The sequence below is a fragment of the Amphiprion ocellaris genome, chromosome 20 (assembly GCF_022539595.1).
Source record: "Amphiprion ocellaris isolate individual 3 ecotype Okinawa chromosome 20, ASM2253959v1, whole genome shotgun sequence".
Taxonomy (NCBI): domain Eukaryota; kingdom Metazoa; phylum Chordata; class Actinopteri; family Pomacentridae; genus Amphiprion; species Amphiprion ocellaris.
The window spans coordinates 21,102,982-21,117,164 of NC_072785.1; the positions used below are offsets into that span (position 1 = coordinate 21,102,982).

Sequence of the window (14,183 nt, forward strand, 5' to 3'; positions counted from 1 at the left end):
TGCTAAATAAAGGTATCTCACTTGTGCAGCCAGATTTTTAGGCCCTCTTTTAAAATAAGAGTCTACTGCTGAAATGTCTATGAATATATCCCTTTATTCTGGGGACAAGCGATAAACCAGATTTCTTTTCACTTAAAACATTATATGATGATTATGCATATAAAACAAATCCCAGTGAGTCCTTTCAGTCCATATATTTTAATTATTCTCTATGGATGATCAGGTATTTCAAATAAAGATTGCAGCAAAAGGATTTCTAAATAAAAACATGTACTTACGGTGGAAACTGTTGACTTCATTAGTTGCAAACCATGCCAGACCAACGCCGACCAACATCGCAAGGAAAACCGAACTGAAATAACAAGCCATTTTTTCATGGACAGTTTACAGTAGAACAGTCACACTAACAATCAAAGACGAATCTTACTGCTGTGCACAACGTGGAACCCGTTCTTATATACTGAGATAAAGCAGGGAGCTCAATGCCAAGGTTAAATAAACCAGCTCACACTGGAGTCACTCAGAGACTCAGTGTTGCTCTTGTTATTGGTTGACTGATTTGACTTTTTTTTTTTTCTCCCATTATTTCAGCCACTTGGATAGTTGACAGATCCTACACTTCTATGTCTCAAACATACAGAAAACCTCACATTTACCATTTCTTTTGTGTATCGAGACTGATATCATCATCTATTATGTGTGAAAAAAGAATTAAAGTCCATCCACTTAAAAGTGTGTCTTGAGCAACAAGTTATGGGATATTTTTGCAAATAAATGAAATAGGAGAAATAACTTGATTTATATACATTTTTTAAAAAAAAAGAATTATGTGTATTACAATGTAAATAAGTAAATATTTTACTGGAATTGTAATTAACAGCTGGTTTGTAAAACCTGCTAAAATGTAGGTAAACTTGGAACTATTCCATTTAATGTAATTATGTCTTTCTTTTTTTAATTAAGTCTTTATTTCCAAAATTATCAATATAATAAAATTATGGAATACATTTTACAATGCAGACAAAAACTATACTTAGACATGAATGAATGAATTAAACATATGGGAAATTACAGCAAATGGTAAATATTAATGTCACTATCTACAAAGACACAATTTCTGGCATGAAAACTTCCATTTGTATTATATCAAGGTATCCTGTATCATTGATACATATCTGGCATTTCCAACAAACCAAACAGCTGAAAAATTCATTAAGTTGTAATTATTTTAATGGTGAACAGATGATCGGTCCAGATAGATTTGCAGAAATTACTGCCACATATTAATAATGCAGAAACACTGACACATTGCTGCGATAAACAGCAGCTGTCAATGAGGCGTCAACATGTTTATAAAGGATCTATAGCTGACATCTGTGTTTCTTTGCTCGCAGTAGTGTCATTACTTGCTTTGTATTTGTGCCTTTGATTCTTTCCCACAAGTGTCTGCAGGCCATTTTTGATCTGGGGAACAGTTTATCCTCCAACAGAGGAGGGTAAAAGTTCCTCTGTGAAGTTCATCCCCATCCTGCTGTTGGTTTTACATTGTTATGCTGATGAACAGTAGGAATGAGTCACCAAAGGAGATCACCGAGTAAACATAGAGGATTAGATATTCTTAAGATTTGGTATTTTAATAAGTACCGGTGAATGTAAGCACAACTTTCGCTTGTTTACAAGAAAACCTCCACAGGGCACCTTTAAATGCAGGAGAGTGTGAAACACAGCTAGCAATAGTGTGATTTTGGACTGTCCTCACCAAAACAGTCTCATTCCCACATTCCCAAGACATCAAATACTGCTGTTTTGCCAAATCTGCGTACATCTCAGAGATGGGCAGAAAGTGTCTTTTTCTGTTGATGCCACACACAGCAATAGTTCACGCACATAGATTTACAGGAGTTCTCCCAGTTTAAAATAGACGCAGGGCCAGCAGAAAAAAGTTTATTACCTGTATCAGACAATTCTTTTTTCATTTAGTTATGTTTTATTTTGTGATTTACTTGTCCTTTTTCACTCGCTGTTTGGTTCAGTTGAGGCACCCAAACTCCTAGGATAGGTTTAGGAAAATATCATGGTTTGGGTTAAAATGTACACTTTTACAACATTTAGTATATATTACAAGGAAAAAATCTCGTTCCATGAAAAAGAGCAACAGTCAAAACACCAGAAAAGAACATTTGGCTATGATTTTGTCACATCTCTTTTTGATGTTAACAAATGTTTATAGGTCTATCGGACCACTCTGTGTGTTGAAAGATTATGCTAAAGGCTCCCTGGTGCGTTCAAGTGTGACACCAAGGGCTCCTAACAAAGTAGCAGTAAGTGACTGGGCTTGTGGCACAGATTTACTTTGACTCTAAAAATCTATTGAATGTGGCGATTCATGTGGTGAATTGATTTTGCCGTAAGGTTTAACTGATTTAAACACTGTCCTGATCTCATTTTAAGCCTGTTCAGTCGTCATTATCTGCAGTCCCTTCAGAAATTGGTATGATTTATGTCATCAGACTCTATGAGTGGCATGACAGCTACCCAGAAGTGAAGCTAAAGTCTCTCATCTTGCGCTGGTGGCACCTTTTGTAGAGTCTGCACAGAGGTGAGCTGACTTAGAGATAGAGGTCAATACCAAGAGCACAACCAATCTGTGAAGAAAAACAAAATGATATGTTGCTCGCTAGATAGACGGATAGACGCAACTTAATCACTTTTATTTTGAAAATGATAAGCATAAAGTGAGGGCTGACAGCATTCCCAGACAGTCAAGGCTGCATCGGCTGTGTGACGTTCAAGGGCTTTGTGCTCACATTTGGTTTACGCAGGAGGTTGGACTTTATGGCCACGTCTCCATCTCCTCATGAGAGTAATGAGCTTCAGATGGTGTCACTTGTGTGCGGTGGGAAGAAATGATGCAGAGTTGTCCATCTTCATATCCAGTAAATGGCTTCTCAGTGACTGATCATATCTGCACCCTCCCTGAAGCTTGACATGAATAGGCCTCATGTTACTGGAATCCCTTTAATAATCACATCATTAATCTAATTAATTAAAACCCCAACATGCAGTCAAATATTTCATTGCCTTTGACTACTGTAGTCCTTGCTTAGAACATTCTTATCATTTACATCAGTCAGAAAACTCACTCTAGAGTGTCACTAACTCAATCGGACTTGTTACCTTTTAACCAGATTTTACTTCAGGGACATAATTGTGATACAAAAGTTCCCCATATCAGAAACAGTCACAGCCGTCCTGTAATGGTTTCACTCTAAGCGAGGTCACAGCAGCAGTCCCTACATTTCCCTGGAAACATCTCATCCCAAACACTTCAGTTAGCACTCAGGTTGCAGTGCTGCCAGTGGAGCCAGCTGTGAGAGTCACGGCCCATTGACAGTTGAGCAGAGTGGTTGGAATTCATGCTTGACATGGTGCTGATGCAACCTTATGATGCTGTGTGTGCGGCAGTGACTTCAGCAGCGAGCTAAGCATCACCTCAGCCGAAGCTCTTTGCACACTCCTCTTGTCACAGTGGCCGGTTTATCTTCCAACGCAAAAAACTGTTGAACCTTCTCACTAAATGAGCCTCTGAGTTTGTAGCACATGACATCCAGTGGAGTCCGATGATGCACAAAATAACTGACCATGTATAATATAGTGCAATCCAATACTCTCAAAGTGCAATAAATGCTACCTTGAGGAGTTTCAAGAATGTTCAACTCTTCATTGTGTCAGGAGGCATCGAATAAATGGTAATTGCTGCTACTACAGTGGGCCAAGCTGTTGTTCAGATATCCCATTAAATGTCCTTTATGCAGTCTCTGACCACTGCTGCTTTCAACGCTTTTCAACTTTCCCCATTGCATCATTTAAGAATAACAGAACAAGCAAGAAGCAGGAACTCTGTGGCCTTTTCTTACCCCGTGTTGCTTATAAAAAGACACTAACAGGGTGATAGTCAAAGTTGAAGCACCCTGCAAATTAGTATTCAACTTGCAAAGGCTACAGGTTACAGATGGTCAGTCCATTTTTCATGTAGTTCTGTTCAAGAATTGAAAACCTCTCATGATATCTTTATAATGCAGAGTTAGATCTAATCAATCAATTCAATAAGCAGCATTTACAAATTAAAGTCAGTGAGCTGCATAATCAGTTTAATTGCCAGTCAGATATCTCAGAGGAATGAATGTCAGTGGTGGACAGATGTTTTATTGATCTCAGAAAACAAGCTTCTTTTGAAAGGCATTTCGAGCTGCTTGGCAAAACAATCAAACAATCATTTTAGACAATTTTTGCTGCACCCAGCTTCTGAATGTCAACAAGTTATGTTTTGATATAGTATAGTGTCAGAGTTTGAACTAGTGATCTGAGAATATTAGACATATGAACACATCATCTATGTATGTGGTAAAATACAGAGGGTATATGTATATTTTATTTTAAATGATATATAGACACTAGAAATGATTCATTTCCTAATCAATGATAAAAACCATCTTTAGTAGCAGACCTAATAGCAATTCAACCTTTCATGTTGAATTCAAGTTTTCCATATAACATGAGGCTGTTACTGCCAAGGATGTGGCTACACTGTGGACCTCAAGGTCAGAAACTCTGCTTCTGAGAAGATAAAACAGTAAAACAGTTTTAGAGTCGAGTTTCTACACTCTAGATTACACATGTTGGGTTGTTAGTTTAGGTTTTAGGCTGAAAAATTAAAAATATAGGCATTTAAATTGCGCTATGACAAGTTGTAGGCAATCATGGGGAGAACGTTTTGGATTTTTCATTGTGCTTCATAGAAAATGAGGCATGCAGAACGCTCCTTTTCTAAATTTAGTTTAATTTGGTTAACTGTTCAACTTACTAAGGTTTAATTTGTATTCCTTAAATTAAGTCAAATCATGTCATTCTGAGCCCAAACTATCATCAGCCAAACAAGGTTCCCAAGGTCTAAACGTCAAAATAACCTAGCATTCATTGTCCGTTCATTACTGTCTAATAACATGGCAGGTAGTGAACATATTCTCTGCATCATGGTGTGGTTGTCACAGCGCTGTCTGTTGAGCATTACAACCACCTGACTCTGGGTTAGCGTCAACACTGGTGAGTATGAAACCAGTGGAGCAGGTTTACGTCAAAACTGATCAGTCATTATTAAGCACCATCTCACGGCATTTATAACTTTCAGGCTCAAGTTTTTATGTGGCATGAAGTAATGAGACATTACTGCTGAATGTATTTCAGCTGTCTTAAAAGTACACTACTATTCAAAAGTTTGGGGTCACTTAAATTGTCCTTGTTGAATTGTCTTTATTTTTGAAAGAAAAGCAGTTTTTTCAAGGAAGACAACATTAAATTAATCAGAAATACAGTCTAGACCTTGCTAATTTAGTAAATGACTATTTTAGCTGGAAATGGCAGATTTTTAATGGAATATCTACATACAAAGGCCCATTTCCAGCTAAAATAGTCATTTACTAAGTGTTCCTGTGTTCTAATGCTACATTGTGTTAGCTAATCGTGTTGAAAGGCTAATTGATGGTTACAAAACCCTTGTACAATTATGTTAGCACATAAATAAAAGTGTGAGTTTTCATGGAAAACATGGAATTGCCTGGGTGACCCCAAACTTTAACTGTAGTGTATGTATGAGATAATGTTGTGTTACTGGGGTGTTACCTATGTGTAATGGTGCTCAATATGATCACGAATAAATACACAGAAAATTGATGGATTTCAGCTCCAAAACGTTCGTGTCTTCTTGTTAATACAGTAGTTTTGAGTTCTTTTGTTCAGACGCCGAAACTGTCAAGGATGTAATTAACATCTATCTAATCATTCTATGTCTGAACAAAAGAACTCAAAAGTACTTGATAGATTTCACTCAAAGTAGGTACAGAAAGTCAGTGTTCAGTGTTTAACAGCGATATCTACAGCTGGATGAGGCCAACCAATCAAACACAATCTGTGATCACCCACCTGTGGGAAACCGGTGAGGGATCATCTCCTTAATGGTGCACCAGGATCACTGGATCGGGTTATTTGAACAAAGCTGGGACCTGAGGAGTGGTGGGGAGGGAAGGTGGAAACAGAACAGCAAAAAGGGCAATAGGAGGGGTGACCTTACAAATGAAGATATTGTAGATGAAAAAAAGAGGTTATTATGGCCTTATTTTGATTTATTTTTGTAGAGATCAAATTGGTAACGCTGACTGCCATAACATGTTATTTGACAAGGACCATAATGAACTCTAATTCATTTCCTTGCCAAGAGTTTGATAAAAGATCAATATCATTCTTGCAGATGTCTGGTAAATATGAAGTTTGGGAAGTTAAGTAGCTTGCTGGTTTAGTAGGTAGAGAGCTTTGTAGGTTGATTGATGGGTAACTGGGGAGGTATTTGGGTAATTTGGTAGTCAGGTAGTTTGGTTGGTAGTTTGATAACCTAGTGGGTAGGTGGTTCAGAAGATAATTCAATAGTTCTCTAACTAGTTCAGTAGATAGTTTGATAGGAAGGTTGTGCAGTAGTTTAACAGGAAGTTGCAGTGTTGCAGTGGTCACTTCATATGAATCACAAGAACAACTATAGCTAACTTATAAACACTAAAGTTCAAAGGTTTGGGGTCACCCAGACATGTTTTCCATGGAAACGCACACTTTTATTCATGTGCTAACATAACTGCACCAGGGTTTTCTAATCATCAATTAGCCTTTCAACACCATTAGCTAACACAATGTAGCATTAGAACACAGGAGTGATGGTTGCTGGAAATGTTCCTCTGTACCCCTATGTAGATGTTCCATTAAAAATCATCCATTTCCAGCTAGAATAGTCATTTATCACATTAGCAATGTCTAGCTTGTATTTCTGATTCATTTAATGTTATCTTGATTAGAAAAAATGCATTTCTTTCAAAAACAAGGACATTTCTAAGTGACCTTAAACATTTGAACGGTAGTGTATACTGACAAAACTCAAGACATACTACGTCAAAAACAAACTTCCATCAAAACAGCAAATCATAAGCATGTTTTTCAGAATTATTGCCTTAAAATAAACCTTTCGCTGATGGTATGCACCAAGTGGGATGATAGAATCACTTGGACGGTATAAGCACTTCACTGGATGCGTACTGTGCTGCAGTCCAGCTCATTTGATTCCAGATAATGACTGGAACGGACTCATCCAGAAAGGCAAAATGACCTCCAGCCTGCAAAGGTCTTCTGGAAAAGAAAGACAACTTGTGTTTTGCATTCAGCACCAACAAGGATATGAAAACAGGGATAAGAAGGAGATGAGCAGTTAAGCAAAACTTATATTCAGTGCCACCCCAGCACTTATAAAACAGATGCATACAAGCCTGCAGCAGACTGTTACATTTCTTTTATAACGGACAGGAATGCTTTGGAAGCAATTTATTGAAAATACAGCAAATATGTAATTGAACACTGAAACCATTACATAAAGCAACAGAAGGCATACAGTATTTTTTCACTGTAATAGAATGAGACTTGATAAAATTGGTCTTTAATACTGTGAAGCTGAAATGTCCTTGTTAGACAGACAAAATGCTTTTGCCTTGATTAGATACAAAAGTTGAACACAATAACACAAACAGCTTACAACGTAATCCAAGTTAATAAAGCAGGCCTGGCACAAATGCTGGTTTTGTGACGCAAAAGCTTATGTTTATTTCAATTGGGCCCATATCAGAGGGGCGCTGACTCAGTTCAGTGGGTTTTGGAAGCCTTATTAGTCTACATTATATTGTAAGTGTTTGTGTTATTTTCACTCTGTTCACAGACACACTGCCAAAACTGTTCAACTGTGAGTTTAAAGGAAACAAAATCCTTGTTGAAGATCTGTGGCAAATGTCAATTCAGGCATGACATGAAGCCAGCGTCAGATTCATTTTACCAGTTAAAATACATTTGTTGGCAGAGTTTAAATTCTTTATGGATTTTTTGATAAACACAGTCTCCGGTTGTTATATTTGGTGGTATGATGTCGTATGTCTGGCAGTTAAACACCACGTGCTACCTTAAATCTCTGTCCATAATGAAATGAAAGAAAAAATCTTAAAGAAATGGAAGAACTGTAAATCTTTTTCAACTTTGTTATCTCTGCTTCTCCAAAATTAAATAACATTATCTTTCCATCAGGTATTTATACATTATCTACTTCTACAGTCATTTACAAATATGTCTTTTTCAGTAGTTCATACAAAAATAGCAAGAACAAGATGTACATATCAGTTGGCTCTGTGCATAAAATACTGCTGATTCGCCTCAGGTGCACATCAAGATGAGGACATTTCTTCTTAACTGTTCATGTAATTTCCAGAGAAGCTTTGACTGCACATAAAGAGAGGGTCCACGGAGGCCACTTTGGCAGCGATAAAAGAATGTATACAGTGGAGGACGGCTGTCAGATTAGCAAACTCTAGTTCCTGAAAAGAATGAGTCAAGGACAACACTGATCAGTACACGATGTTCAGGATTTATATCAAAAACACAACTGTAAAGCTTACAGGATAATTCAGGTTATGTTAAAGTGGAGCATTCTCCATTGGCATAATATGTAATAATATGATCTACAGTGTATCCTTTAAGCCCATGTAGGTAGTCTGAATCCAGTGTGGGAATCAATCACTCTGCAACCAATAAACACTCTGTTTAAAGAAATAATAACTAAGCATAAACACACTGATTGGTCGTAGTTTTAAAAATTGCAGCAAAAAATGCAACTTAATTGAACAAAAATGACTGCAACGTCAATTTAAAAATATATTATTAAAAAGAGTCATTCTGAATGTTTGCGTTCAGTCTGACTAAAAACAACACAGGAACTACCTGCCTGAAATGGCCTTTTTCCAAGTGATTAGACACACATCTGACCTGACCACCCTGCAAATTCATTGTAGATCCTAGTTTCACATGAGTGATGCTGAATTTTGGCAAACCCCATAGTTAAATTCAATGGTCGACTGCTCTGTGGACCATTATGGGAATGATTGCAAATCAGTTTAATTGTATTTAAACTAAATTTATTGGAAGCAGTCCACAGATGAGGAGCTAAATCAAATGAAGGACGAGACTGAGAATGGAGACAGGACGTCCTGAAAGACGACGTACGTCTGGATGCTGCTGGTGTTTTTACGCTCACTGCTCTGCTGCTGACAGCAGTAAAACCGTTGCTGCAAAGAGAGGGACCTGTTGATGCTAGACTTGGAAAATCTCCACGTGTCCATGCGTGAGAGTAATCCCAGCTGTGGAACCAATGAATCTGTGATAAACATTGCAATTTTGGAAAAGTACATGAAGACTGGCTGGACTGAAAGCCCAGCTCTCCATACGGGAAGGAAATGCTGAGATGATTCAGATGAATATAGAGCGCGATCAGGTCAAGTTGCCCCTGAATGAGATTGCTAATGCAGTTAGTAAGATGATCACTACACACTGCGGATTTCGATGTTTATCTTCAGTCAGACTGAAAACAAACTTAAAATAACTCCTATAAAAATGTGGTTGTTTGCAAAGCAGAAGGACGCTCACACTTGTTGCCCCAATACACAGTTTTGTGCAACCCCAAATCTGTACTGTGGAGGTGGACAGCACAAAGGTAGCCTGACACACAGAGTCACAATATTAACATAGTTGAAATGAACCTAAAAACGGAATTCTGATGTTTTAATGCATTAGACTCTACTAACAGTTCTTCCCTAAATTCTCAAGATATTTTTACCATTTGGTGTCCAAGTAAGAACTGGTGCGACTAAAATTCAACCTGTCAACATATGGCTTTAATTTAAAAAAACAACATTTTATTACCTTCATTTCTATTTGTTTGCTCTCAGCGTTCTTGAAAAGGAGTTTTACCCTGGTTTTCCCATCATCAGAGGAGCCTTTAAGTTGAGAGAACTTATATCGCCACAGTACGGTCTGCATGGAAGGAGAAGGATTAGAAAACAGCACAAGGATTCCAGTAATGAGCACATTTAAATACCATGTCTTACTACACAGAGACCTGCACCATCAAGTGACATTTCACAGCAATCGTATGTTAAAGAAGCATATAATTTAGAAGAGGAGAACATCGGTGCTCTGGAAATGAGTTACTTAACCATCTTTTAGTGATTTAATGAACAGAAAGCGTTGAGCTGACTCCACACGTAGCACGGCTGCCAAAATAATCGCAAAATGATTCTTTAACAACAACAGTAGAACAACAGCATCCAGCACTACTAATAAGAGAGTCCACTGTGCAAAATGTGAAATTTGCCTATTTCTGTATTATATAGATATGTCATATGAGAGCCTAAAGCAATGAGTGAACATAAAGGAAACTAAATGTTACACATAACGTTTTGTATCTATATAATCCATAACAGAACTGCAGTCTCAGGAGCTATTAATGCAAGAACAGCAAAGAGGTGTCAACAACAATTTTGAACTCGGTAATACTTTACCTTTGAAGTGCCTTCTGAGCAGGTGAAGCCTGATCCAAAATCTATGGTGAAGCATAGTACATTCCCCTGGCTGCTGCACATGTAGCTTTTAGACTGGTGGGAGAAAATTGGAATCCATTAACAATTTGATATTCATATTGCTGCAGTGGCAAACAGTGCCATAGTACATTTCTCTATATGAACATCCCATACAACAATCACCCATGAAGACAATAGCAGCAGGTTACTGGACAAGTACAGCACTTCTGTATGTTGGTAAATAATGCCTCACATCTTTCCCATGTGTAATTTGTAGCAGTGCATGGAGTCCAATTTGACCAGGAGATGAATAAATGATCCTTGAAGATCACAGAGAATTGGCTTTACTTCCCTGGAGATTTTCTGATTTGTCACACTAACAAAATCACAGGTGTAACTAAAATCATTAACAATGTTTACAAGACAGATTTATTGATTTTATTACATGAGTGAAAATGTCCACTGCAAGAAGGATCTATAAGGACTTTACTGTATAATTCCTTAAATAATCAAGTTGTTCCCACTCAAGACTAACGTGTTAAAAGAGCCTTAATTTAAAAGTTGTATAGATGCCAGTCATGGCTGCAATTAGAGCTGTGAAATGTTGACGTGAAAACTTTATCTTACACCAACTAAAGTTTTCTGAACTGTGCCAACCTTTCTTTCATCCATTAACTATAAGAGGAATAAATGACCTGCTGGCTTATTTCTTATAGGGAGGACAGTCTCCATGTGAATGCAGCATTTGAGGAAAAAGAAGGTTGAGGAGGTCAGAATAGCAGCTTATTAGCCTGTTGGCTCTTCTAACATTGCAAATTCACCTTCACGACTAAGCTGACCAGCCGCCTAATTGGCAGTTAGTAATAGGAGCTACTTTCCTAACACACAGCAAGCCCTGCAGCACGAACAGGTTCTTCCTTCTATAATTCCGTATTATTGAATGACAATAAGTAAAATAACAAGAGGGAGAAAACAGCACAACTGAGAGACAAGAAAGAAAAATGAACTCATTGGGCTGCTGTGACTGACTACTACAAGCATGTTTCTGGCTTTCTAGCATCTTAGCAGTTAGCTTGCCAACTGCACCAGTTTACCAGATATCCCAAAGAGGAGTCCATACATTATGAACCTCCAAGAGAGACAAATTTCATAAAGATGTTGGGCTATTCCAATTTGTGGTGTGATAAGGCCTTAACACAGTCATTCTAAAGAAAAAAATTCCAGAACCCCCAGATCTTTATCCTCGATGGATCTAATGCAACCTTACTCCGCTGTTTTGCCCTGCTGGGCCGAGTGATGTGCTATGTGCTCTGGATAGGTAGTTTTCTATTACAGGAACTTGATGGCAACATACGGTGTTGCAAAGATTTACAGGATTGGATCCTAATCGGCCCCTTTTGTTTCCACTGTGGTGTTGGATCCGACAGCTTCGACCTGGACATTAACTCTAAGTGCACCGAGACAACCACAAGCAATAATTACTGGATGCAGCAATGTTTCTATGAAGAGGTTGGAAACAGAAAAATGGAAAGTTTGATATGCTGATAACTTTTTGCTGTAGACTGTGATGTTTGAGAGAAGACTGCAACTCAACGAGGACATAAAAGGGTCAGAAAACAAGGTGTCTGCAACCCATTAGCATCAAGACTGCTGTTTCAGAAGTAGCCACCCCAGAGTAGGCAGTAATTATTTCACTCACTGAAAGAAGTTCTACAGGGACGATAGGAAGGTTCAGCCTGCCCGATAAAGGCCTACAAGTTCCTACTGTGGAAATCAACTCTATGTATATATTTTGTCTAATTGAAAAACCTTGTTTTAGAAAAGAACACAATGAAATTGTGACCTGTCCAACAATAACCAACATGAGCGTTTCCTTCCTGTACAGTCTACTTCCTTGTCTACTTGAGTATTCTTTGAAAATAGAGCTAACACTCACCTTCTCTGTTCCCTTTGGTGAAGTCTAATTATGAAGCATCATGAATCAGATAGTTTGACACTCGTGTAGCAGTGACTTCAAGGTAAGATTTTATTTTTTGGGTATTGATTTTTTAAAAATAGCTTGTGCGACAAGATTTGATCAGACTGTACAGATTTAGAGCTTTATCTTTACACACAATACATTCAAAGTACCCCCAAAAAGTATGTAAATCCCTTTTGTAGAGTGTTCTAATCTAATTCTCCTCTTGTATCCTATCACTCTCACTGACAGAACAAGTTGTTATTAGATATTATAGTGTCATGAATCCACATTCATGCTTGTATTAATTACATTATCTTCGGTTTTATACTCACATTGTCTCTTTACTCATGCGCACATTTCACATGTGGAGAGCTCTGGTTAAAGTCTTGTGTGTTAGACTCGGAAGATCTGATAAAAAAAAAGTGCATATCTGATTTTTTCTTTTTTTATTTCTTTTTGTCCTGCTTGAGCTGTTGACACCAGCAGCATCCTGTGCAGTTGTCTGATAATGTCCAGACACATGACAGAGGAAATCTATTTCAGAAGCAACAAATCCTTAACATTCATTTTTCTGCGGCAACACAAACAAGCCTGTCTCGCAATTCTTTTCACAGGTCTTTTGAAAGCACTGATGTGTGAGTTTTTCAGCCTCTGAGGAGTATTATGCCTCTAAAGGCTTCTCTTGCCTCACAACTTCATTTTTCGATTGTGCCGTCCACTCAATTGGAATACCAAGAAGTGTATCCTGATTTTTCCATTTGTGTCATAGTTTCGTTTTTTTTTCCACCTCGCACACAGCGGGGGCATGATGATTTTAATTATAGAGTGCAGTGTGCAGTGAATGTGGCATGGGACTGTAGTCCTTTTGCTAAAAGTGTTTTCTGCTCACAGACCTCAACCCCCCTGTCTTTAGCGGTGTTGGGAATTCAGCTGTGACGGGGATAAAAAACACACAGTGGCAGGCCAGCTGCTAAGTTCTTGCTGTCACCGAATGTAAGACTGTGTTGTGACATGGTGAGCAGTGCCTACACTTCACTAATTGGAATGGATTTTTCTGTGGGAATTAGCAACATGAAATGTTTTTTAAGAAAATCTCCTTAGCCAAGTCTGGCAGAAGTCAGGGCATGTGTGTGTCAGGGAATATACTGCAATGAAACAGAGGAGAGGTGGAACACTCACAACTGTGTGTTATGTTGGTCTGTCCTTTTATAATTTGGTCACAAAGAGTGAAAGAAGATTAAAAATAGAAGGTAGGAATCAAGGATGTGACACCCACAGCTTGTATCTTTTGAAATAGGTCACACATTGACTAAAAGGAAGCAGTTATATACACTGACATATACTGTTTACTGGGTGTTTGCTTTAGAAAAGTGTTCATATAGGTGGTACATGTCAAAGCAACATAATTATGAATATCAGGATCCAAAGTTGTCCAGCAGAACGCTGTATTTTAACAACGTAATCAATCAGCTGTCAGTGGTTTTAATGTTGAGGCTGATCAGTTTACCACAGCAGCTACTGTCTAAATGTAGCATCGCATCTAACACTAAGCTGAGGCATTTCTTCACTGACCTCTCCAACCTCTGACCACACTGTATCTTGCTGTGACTGCAAGTATGCTGTTATACCTGCAACCATGTCACGATCCACTGGCTGCACCCTGGGGTGACACGAACCTCAACTGTTGGATGTCAGTCAAAGACAGCACCTTTAAAAAGCTGTGTGAATTTTGTCAA

The 14,183-nt window shown here is 38.2% G+C and overlaps 2 protein-coding genes across 4 annotated transcripts in view; both read right to left on the reverse strand.

Moving 5' to 3' along the window:
* tpo (thyroid peroxidase) overlaps positions 1 to 484 on the reverse strand; it is a 35,699-nt gene extending 35,215 nt beyond the window's left edge. The window contains exon 1 of the mRNA XM_023261188.3: positions 279 to 484. Within this exon, the coding sequence (XP_023116956.2) occupies positions 279 to 369 (91 nt within the window). The 5' untranslated portion in view covers positions 370 to 484. The remainder of the gene's footprint in view (positions 1 to 278) is intronic.
* A 3,702-nt stretch (positions 485 to 4,186) lies between these two features.
* sntg2 (syntrophin, gamma 2) overlaps positions 4,187 to 14,183 on the reverse strand; it is a 116,534-nt gene continuing 106,537 nt past the window's right edge. For all 3 annotated transcript variants that reach the window (XM_023261194.3, XM_035943928.2, XM_023261191.3), the window contains 3 exons: positions 10,470 to 10,562; positions 9,832 to 9,942; positions 4,187 to 8,450 (listed from right to left, as the gene is read on the reverse strand). In XM_023261194.3, coding sequence (XP_023116962.2) covers positions 8,322 to 8,450; positions 9,832 to 9,942; positions 10,470 to 10,562 — 333 coding nt within the window. In that variant the 3' untranslated portion in view covers positions 4,187 to 8,321. The remainder of the gene's footprint in view (positions 8,451 to 9,831; positions 9,943 to 10,469; positions 10,563 to 14,183) is intronic.